We start from the raw sequence: 9,707 nt of genomic DNA, 5'->3' as shown, positions 1-9,707 counted from the left end.
TAAATAAAATACCATCGGTAAAACTGGCAACGACGTGAACGCCCGACCAAGATTCAAGCCAGCCTGAACAGCTGACGAGGGAAGCCAATAATAGCAAATCACAAAATGTAAATTATAACGGATCGCCAAACAAAATAGTGGATCTGAGCGGAATCGAATAAGAAACACTTTGACCAATTTTCAACTCATTCTGATGTGAGGTTTTTTTTTTAAGTACTTTTCTAAGATGCAAAAAGTGACCAATCACGAGAGCGGATTATACGTCGGAAAAGCGGCAAGGTGGTCGGATTATGAGAGGGCCTATTTCATGCAGGCGAAATTGCAGGGCGGTGCCAGGGCGTGGCACAATAGGCTTGATCAGTTCGACCTCACATGGGAAGAGTGGAAGGCGAAACTGATCCAGGCTTTCCCAAGGGAGCATGATTTTGCTCGGCTCTTGAGGGAGATGATGGGGCGAGTTTTTGTCGAGGGTGAGACAATGACTCGTTACTATCATGTCAAAATGGCGCTGATTGATAGGTGCGAAATCACAGGCAGCAAGGCGTTATCCTGCCTGATTGATTACCTCGGGCCTTGCAGGCGAATGCTAGGGCGTACAAGTGTTCGTCTGCAAATCAACTGTATACTGGGTTCCTTTGTTCTGTTGACAGCTATGATGCTAGTATGTCAACAACGGGCGTGGCGGATCTGGAGAGGCGAAATTCAGACCGTCAGGGGGAGTCCAGTAAGGTGGTCAGGCAGGCGGCTAGGGCGGCATCTACGGCGATTAGGTGCTATAATTGCCAGGAGTTTGGAACTCACCTGAGCAAGAATTGCCCCAAACCTAAGGCGGAGAGGTGTCATGTCTGCAGTGGCGTTGGGCAAGACAAGTACCATTGTCCCAGGAAAGACGGGGCGAATCGGGTGGGAGCTTCAGGAACGCAGGTCAACAAGGCGGGACCAAAGAAGTTCCAGGTAAGGTTGGTTGAGAAAGTGGACAATGCATATAAAAAGAAGGCGATTCCCACAGAACATTATTAGGCGGGATATTCCAGACACTTTGGGTGATTTGGCGATTACCCCCACCTTGGTAACCCTTAAGGGTTTTGCTGGCGGCGTTACAGTGAAGGGCGAGGTGGTGATTCCTGTGGTGATAGATGGCGTAGAGTTGGTGGTGAAAGCCCTAATTGCAGATTGTGATTTATCTGGCGCTGATTTACTTTTAGGGCAACCGGCGTTAGCCATACCAGATGTGCAGTTGACCGTACAGGGGGGCAAGGCGGTCCTCTCTCGCATCGAGACTGTACAGGAGTTTATTAGCAGAATCACTCTGGTTGATGATGATCTGATAGCTAAGATAACCAAAAGGGTGTTGGCGCTCCAGGATTTGGTTGTCCAGCCAGGCGAGTCTGCTGATATACTGGTGGTGGTTGAAGGTGCACATATGGGCGAGAGGTGTTGGATACCAGCAAGGCGCTACGAAAATGGTGGTGCGATTGTGGCGACTGGTAACCACATGCTTGATGGCGGTACCTCAGGCGTAGTGAGGGTCAGCAATGTGGGTACATGTGCGGTGAAATGGGCGACTGGACAGGTGATAGCCAGGGCGACAATGGTTGGTCCTACTCTTTTAATGAAGCAAAGTCGGGTGAGTAATATTCGAACTGTGGCGCGTGAACTTGATTTAAGTAGTATAAAAGTAGGCGATATCAGTGAGATTGAAATGTGTCAATTGAAAAAGTTCTGGGGTTAGTAGCTCAGGCGGGGCTTAAACTGAACTTGGCGAAATGTTCATTTTTGGCGACTTCTTTGGAGTACTTGGGTCATGAAGTAAGTGGCTCTGAAATTCGACCTGGTGAGAGGAAGATTATGGCGGTTCAATCTTTTCCTATTCCTACAAATGTTCATGGCGTTAGGCAATTTATTGGATTGGCAAGTTATTTTCGTAAATTTGTTAAGGACTTTGCATTGATTGCAAGGCCTTTGACAGATTTAACTAAGAAATATGTCATTTGGCGTTGGACGAAAGAGCATCAAGAAGCATTTGATAAGTTAAAGGCGTTACTTGTCGAAAGACCTATTTTGGCATTGTATGATAGCAGGGCGGAGACTCAGGTGCATACTGATGCTAGTAAACTGTTTCTGCATTCTGATGCAGAAACAGGCGAGTGAACTTTGGCAACCAGTTGCTTATTACAGTAGGGCGACTACTGGGGCGGAGCAATCTTGGCATAGCTATGAGCTTGAGACTCTGGTGATAGTTGAGTCTATTAAACGCTTTAGGGTGTATTTGGTGGGCATACATTTTGTGGATGTGACCGATTGTGCTGCTGTAAGGGCGACTATAGCGAAAAAGGCTTTACTTCCACGAGTGGCGAGGTGGTAGATGTTGTTGCAAGAGTATGATATTGCGGTTGAATACAGACCAGGTGCTAGAATGCAGCATGTAGATGCATTTAGTCGAAACCCCGTAATGAATGTATGTATGGTAACTTTGCAGGAGGATGATGGTTTTTGACAGTTCAACTACAAGATGAAAAGGCGCAGAATTTGGTGAATGCTCTTGTAGAAGGAACTGCTGATAAGGGCGTAAGGGCGGTTTATAAGATGATCAATGGGCGCTTGTGTCGAAAAACTTTATTGGGTGATAGGCTTTACGTTCCAGCTATGGCGAAATTGAGCTTGGTTCGTAAGCATCATGATGACATTAGTCATCCGGGCGTTGATAGGTGTTTAAGTTTATTAAAGGCGACTTATTGGTTTCCTAAAACGAGGCGATTTGTTAGGAAATACATAATGGCGTGTTTAAATTGTGCTTATGGCAAAGGTGCACATGGTAAGGCGGTTGGCGAGTTGCATCGTAGCCGATCGATAGTTCTAGCCTGAATACTTATCCCCGCTTCTATCGATACCTCACAACAGAAGCCGAAATCACGCGAGGCGACGACCGCATCGCGATGGCAAAAATTTTGCGTTGATTCGAAATAATATTTTACTGCAGTTATTATTGTAGTTTATACGAGTAGTAAGATTACGCATTTAAAATTTTAAACCTTATCCAACCTTTTAACCTTATCGAACCATTTAAAGTAAATATTCTAAAACAATTAAAAATAATATTAATATTGTAACGAAATTCGGGAACACACTTTTATTGTCAACGTCAAAAAACACTAACCTAACTCGCCTTGACTGTCGTTTAATTGTTTCCAAGGTAAAAACTGACTAAATAATTAAAACTGAATGAATTGTCACGAAGCGCGTCCTTTTTAAAACCCGATGGAACAGTTTTGAAATATTTGGAATTATCTTCATTGTTTTTGCCGAAAGAGACCAATAATTTTAGGAGAATGCTGACAGTCAAAGCAAGCAAGTATACAAATTCTAGAAAATTAGAACTACAGGGATTTACAATAATACAACCTAAATAACCTAAATTGGGGCCAAAATGGGGCTCTCGAACAAGATGAATTACTTAAAAACTAAACACTATAGATAAAAATAATAAACCAAACGTAAGTAGAACCCTAAAGAAGTCCTACGAATCAACTTTAACTACAGAATACTAATAAAAATAGTACAAAAATTAGGAAAATAATTTACATTTGCATAATACTGATCCCTTCTCAAGTTTGATCGTCCCGATCAAACATAGGACCACCTGAGTCATGATAGGGCGCTAACCAGACGATGTTTACAATTTTCATCTTCGTTGTCGGATGTCGCTGGATACGGTACACCACGTCGTTGATTCTGGTGACCACATTGAATGGACCTTCCCAATCCTTCTGAAGCTTTGGTGACTTGCCCTTCGTCCTCCGTGGATTGTATAACCAGACTTTATCCCCAGGATTAAAACCGGTAGAATTTGCCTTTATGTCATAACGTGATTTCATTCTGTTACTTTCTAGATGAAGTTTATCCCGTAGTTATTCGTAAACAATTTGTAAACGCTCTTGTAAATGGTTGACGTACTCCTCAAGGGTTTTAGACTTATGGGGTCTTCCAGTAATAATGTCCAAAGGTAAACGAAGTTCATCACCGTAGACAAGTTTTGCCAGGCTTTTTCCAGTTGACTTGTGGATAGAAGAACGATATGCCAATAGGAATGGTTGTATACAGGTATCCCAGTCGGTTTGCTTAGAGTTTACCACCGTCCTCAAATAGGTTTCAAATGTGCGGTTAAAACCGTTCTCTCACTTTTGCCAAGGTCTTACTAACTCCAAAATGTCCTCCGCCGACACCGCCATGAACAGCTTCAAGAACTTTCGGAATCCGTTTTCGAGGAAGGACTGTCAGATATGTCTTTTCTTTTCCATCTACGCTCTCCCAGACTCTTTTTAATAATCCATCTTTTATAACTTATGGATTTCATTGAGACCAATAAGCTTTTAGTTCTGGAGATTTGTCAGAAATGTCTTTCCATTCTGGTTTTGAAATTTCTCGAGATTTCAGTTCGTAAATAAGACCCAATACTGGGTCATCACTTTGATCTTGGATTAAACTAGCTACATCCCACTCTTTAGAACTGTGAAGGCCAATACGATTACAAGTAAATATCTCTGGATGCTGTTTTGATTCCTTTTTAAAACAATGTTGACATGTTTCAATAAAGGGTCTTCTCGATAAAGCATCGGCATTTTGGTGATATTCGCCTTTCCTATGTTCTATTGTAAAGTCATACTCTTGTAATCGTTCAAGCCACCTTGCTATTTGTCCTTCGGGGTTTTTAAACTGAAACAGCCATTTCAACGAAGCATGGTCGGTTCTAAGGATAATTCGTTGACCATACGAATATTTATGGAAATGTTCAATAGCTTTTACTGCTGCCAATAGCTCTCGTCTGGTGACACAATAGTTTTTTTCTGGTTTTGATAACGTTTTACTGAAATAAGCCATCACTTGCTCGCCATCTTCATATTTTTGTGATTGAACGGCCCCAATTCCAACATTACTTGCATCGGTATCCAAAATAAAAGTTTGTCCAGGAATCGGGAATGTTAAAATTGGAGATGTGCATAGTGCTCTTTTTAACCGTTGAAATGCTTCTTCATAGTCTGTTGACCAACTAAATACCATTTTGTTTTCCGTGAGCTTATGTAGAGGCTTTGCAAGATTAGCAAAATTTCTTACAAATCTTCTGTAATAGGTACTAACGCCCAGAAAGCTTCTTAACTGGTGTTTTTCAGTGGGTCGTGACCAATTTTCGATTGCCTCTACTTTATCTGGATCAGTCTTGACACCTTTTTCTGATATTACATGGCCAAGGTATCGAACTTCTTTTTGAAATAAGCAACATTTTTTAGGACTTAGCTTCAGGTTGGCCTCTCGCAGTTTAACAAATACCTTTTGAATATTCTTTAAATGATCTTCAAATGTTTTTCCCAGTATGATGACGTCATCCAGATAAACTAAACATGATTCCCAAGTCATTCCACGTAAAACTGTTTCCATAAGTCTCTCAAAGGTAGCTGGAGCATTGCAGAGTCCAAAGGGCATTACTGTAAACTGCCAAAGTCCTGTTCCAGTCGAGAATGCGGTCTTTTCCTTATCTTCTGGGTGCATCTTTACCTGCCAGTATCCACTCTTTAGATCGAGTGTTGAGAACCATTGTGAACCTGATAGCGTGTCCAGGGTGTCGTCAATTCTTGGTAGGGGATAACTGTCTTTCTTGGTAATGTCATTCAGTCGCCGATAGTCTATACAAAATTTAGTGATTCCATCCTTTTTCTTCACTAGCACAACTGGAGATCTCCAAGGACTCTGAGAAGATTCTATCACTCCTTGTGTCCTCATTTCCTGAAGCATTGAGGAAACTTCTCTTTGTTTAGCTATCGGAATTCTTCGAGGTGCTTGTTTAATCGGAGCATTGTCTCCAGTGTTAATTCGATGCTGCACCAAATCAGTTCTTCACAGGCCATTATCGCGCATGGAAAGCACATCTTGATTTTTTTCGAGAAGACGACGCAATTTTCTACACTGGTCCATGGTTAAATTGGCAGAAGATTCTTCAAATAGGTTTTGTAAACATACAGGAAAAGGTCTGTTTGAATAACGACTTCTATCAGCATTTTTCATGACTGCCACTACTTCAGAGCCTACGCCAATGTTCTCTTCTTGTTTTAGGTGTTGATCATATCCTTTTAAATTTACCATTCGAACCAAAACAGTAGATTTCTTCTGCGTAGATAACGTCTTGGCTGGAAATATTCCTTGACCATATAGTTTGCAGTTTTCTTCTCTAAGTAATTCTTCTCGAACAAGATGAATTACTTAAAAACCAAACACTATAGATAAAAATAATAAACCAAACGTAAGTAGAACCCTAAATAAACCCTACGAATCAACTTTAACTGCAGAATACTAATAAAAATAGTACAAAAATTAGGAAAATAATTAAGGTGTTTACATTTTCATAATAATATGTATGTATGTATCTTGTGGGAGATAGAGCTGTGCACATTTCTCATTACTGTGCTACTGTTTAAGCTCAGAAAAAATTAAAATGGATTTTTAATATTTTTTTTGGTTTTTTTTTATTATAATCGGAATCATTCAAATTTTTGATTTTTTAAATAAGCAACAAAAATTTGGCGTAGGTACCTACCTAATTTTGTTTTCGGCATTAACATTTTTACGAACAAGTAATACAGCAATGCAAAAACTTTCCCATAGCAACCAAGATAACCCACAAAAGTGTCAAGAATAAGTTTTCGAAAATTTGTTTTTTTTTTCAATAATCTTCAAAACCACATAAAATATATATATATATATTTTTATATGGCATATTCTTTTATAAGTAAATAATGTGCAACTTTGGGGTAAATTATCCATTTTCGTAATATGAGGATAGACGAAGTTGAAACACCGTTTATGTATATTTTTCCAATAAAATAAATAATAATAAATATTTAAAACATTTATCATATACCTAAAAATATGTAATAATAAAAAAAATATATTATCTTGTAAAATGTAAAATATTAGGTCCCGCGGTATCTCCACTTAGTCGTTCCACTACGGCGTGCGCCACCAAATCTCAGCTTCAATTTTGACGCCACGAAACCAGTGTCATGGCTAGAACTATCGATCGGCTACGGTTGCATTCTATTAAGAAGGTGGCGATACCTTTTCATACGGTGCATATAGACCATGTTGGATCTTTTGCCAGAAGTAAAAGAGGTAATCAGTATGTGCTCATGGTGGTTGATGCATTTACTAAGTTTACTTCGGCGAAACCTACCAGGAGTTTGAGATCTTCAGAGGCGATTCTGAAGCTTAGGGAGATCTTTGGCAAATTTGGGTACCCTAGGCGTATAATTTCTGACCGTGGTCTGGCGTTTGATAGTAAGACGTTTCGCGAATTTATGGCGGAAAAAGGGGTAAAACACGTGTTAAATGCTATTGCTACCCCGAGGGCGAATGGTCAGGTGGAGAGGCAGAATCGCACTCTACTTAATGCAATTGAGGCATCGGCTGAGTCGGAAATTTCTTGAGATGGAAAATTGTCTGACATAATATGAGGTCTTAATCATGTAGCTAATCAAAGTACGGGCTTTTCTCCTGCTCAGTTGATGTTTTCACATGGCAGTGGGGTGAATGCGGATCTGTCAAGTGGCGTTAGGACGTCTATCACACTTGGAGCTGATGGTGAGATTCGTGAGGCGAATGAGCGGGCTCTTCTTGCGTTGTACGACAAAAGGCGAAAACTTGCAATTCAGGGCGAAAACCTAGGTACAGGGCGTGGCGAGGTATTTAAAAAGGGGGACTTGGTCCTGTGGAGAAAAGCAGGAACTTGTTCAGGTGAAAAGGGTAATAATCGTAAAATGATTAACAAGTATGATGGTCCCTATAAGGTGATTAAGGTGTTACCTCATGACGGATATGTGATCACTTTTGCCAAGGGCGTTAGGGGTTATAAGGCGTTTAAGGCGGTGGTGGCTATTGATTCCTTACGGCGTTATCATAGCACTGCTGGGGGTGAAGAACATTCTGGCGAGAGTGATAGTGAAGGCGAAATCACTGACAGACAAGACTTAATTGACTTGTTTGAAAGTTGATCTCGTTTTTGGTGATTTTATTAATGAGGACATTAATGTTTTTCAGAATGGTCGACTGTTACAATGATTTTCCCTGACTCCACCACTGGCGACATGGCGACATCTGGCGAATGGAATCGGTAGCAACGCGAAGACAGGGAACCGACCGGGCGGGGCGAAGAGGAGTCAGTCATATCGACAGCATTGAATAAGCGTGTACTCGGGTAATTTTTTTGCGATTATCAGGCGATTTATTTTATTAAAAAGGCGGAATAAATATACTGTTTGTTTTCTTAAAACCTTTGTTTATAATATTTAGGCTAAAATATTTGTTAAGTAGGCGGTGCCTGACATGATGAATTATTATTAATGTCATTGTTACTATTAGGGCTTATGTTCTTGTCAGTTACTTTGCTGAATGGTTAAGAAAAATTAAAAAAAAAAAAATTAGTAACATGATCTATTACCTTTCATTGCATTCTTATTGTTAGTTCTGTCGGTCATTGTTATTTATTATTACTTATTGCATATGTGACGTGGAAGTTGAATGATCTTGGCCCGCATGGAGTCAAGACTTCCCACTGGATTTTAACATATAGGGTATACATATACATGAAATTATTGGTAAAAATATTAAATATTACCTGCTGCTGAGTTATTTCAAAATGAGCAATTATTTTCTAAGATTCGACGATCTTTCAGTAAAAGAATTTTAAAATGTATGGAGGTTATATTGATCATTTACTGACAAATATTTGTATTATTCAGTTGAAGTGAGATTTTTGAAGATTTGATTTTTTTTATACATTTTTTAATTAAAACTGTTTACACAACTATGCCTAGCCTAAGAAACTTACGCAATTAAAAAAAAATCAAAATGTTGCTAGTGGCGCTCTCTATGACATAATTTTAAATAAGATTAATTTTAGGATTTGCAATATACAAGCCAAAACCTATACCAAATTTTGTTATTAAAACAATACATGCTAAATCTATGGCCGTATCTTGCTTGTATTTGACTTTTGGACTAGAAAAATTTAACTTAAACTCACTTTTTTTTCGGTCATTTTATAAATAAAACTTCGTATGAATATATTCGCAGTAGCTTTATTCTTTTGCTACAGGGTGTTTAAATTAAAAAAAACTTTAGTAGCTATTAGCATATGTAGATAATCCTAATTTTTACTTAATTAGATTCAATTTAAGTGGCGTCTCAGAGGGAAACTTGATATTTGTGATAAACACCATTGAACGCTGCTAATTTTCGCTAAATAAAATGTTTATCAAATCATTACGAGTAGTTATGACTTTTTTATTGGGATTGAAGAATATTTTTCTTCCAAACTCCCTAATATGACAGATGGAATGGAAACGTCAATTGTCTTTTGTATTGATAAACACTAAAAATTTTCATTTATTTTGTTATTTTTTTGGCCTCCGTGTTTGAATTTATGAAAAATTACAAAAACTTGTTGTGTTTATCCACTTTTATTTTAATATGGAAACATGGGTACAATCAATAGGACCTATACACCAGGGAAATTGGATCTCTCCATAAATGTTAATTTATTAATTTGTCTCTCATCTCTTATATTTGGAAAATTAATAAATCGGTGAGCAAGGTGATTATCAATAATTTCAGTAATTTTATGTATTCAACTTGCAGTAGTTTCGCTAATTCCAAATTTA

The 9,707-nt window shown here is 38.9% G+C and overlaps 1 protein-coding gene across 1 annotated transcript; it reads left to right on the top strand.

Moving 5' to 3' along the window:
• The first annotated feature begins 226 nt into the window (after window positions 1-226).
• Window positions 227-8,176, top strand: LOC126745315 (uncharacterized). The gene is made up of 4 exons (XM_050453086.1): window positions 227-470; window positions 707-954; window positions 1,010-1,627; window positions 8,086-8,176. Exons 1-4 carry the CDS (start codon window positions 227-229, stop codon window positions 8,104-8,106), a joined length of 1,131 nt encoding a protein of 376 aa, XP_050309043.1. The 3' UTR covers window positions 8,107-8,176.
• The last annotated feature ends 1,531 nt before the right edge of the window (window positions 8,177-9,707 follow it).

The sequence above is a fragment of the Anthonomus grandis genome, chromosome 15 (assembly GCF_022605725.1).
Source record: "Anthonomus grandis grandis chromosome 15, icAntGran1.3, whole genome shotgun sequence".
Taxonomy (NCBI): Eukaryota; Metazoa; Arthropoda; class Insecta; order Coleoptera; family Curculionidae; genus Anthonomus; species Anthonomus grandis.
This window is presented reverse-complemented; position numbering and strand designations above follow the sequence as displayed.

Coding starts and splice junctions, on each gene's coding strand:
- LOC126745315 (XM_050453086.1), top strand. CDS start 227: ATGCAAAAAGTGACCAATCACGAGAGCGGATTATACGTCGGAAAAGCG. Junction 471..706: donor GGGGCGAGTTTTTGTCGAGG/GTGAGACAATGA, acceptor GGCGAAATTCAG/ACCGTCAGGGGGAGTCCAGT. Junction 1,628..8,085: donor TTTTAATGAAGCAAAGTCGG/GTGAGTAATATT, acceptor AATGTTTTTCAG/AATGGTCGACTGTTACAATG.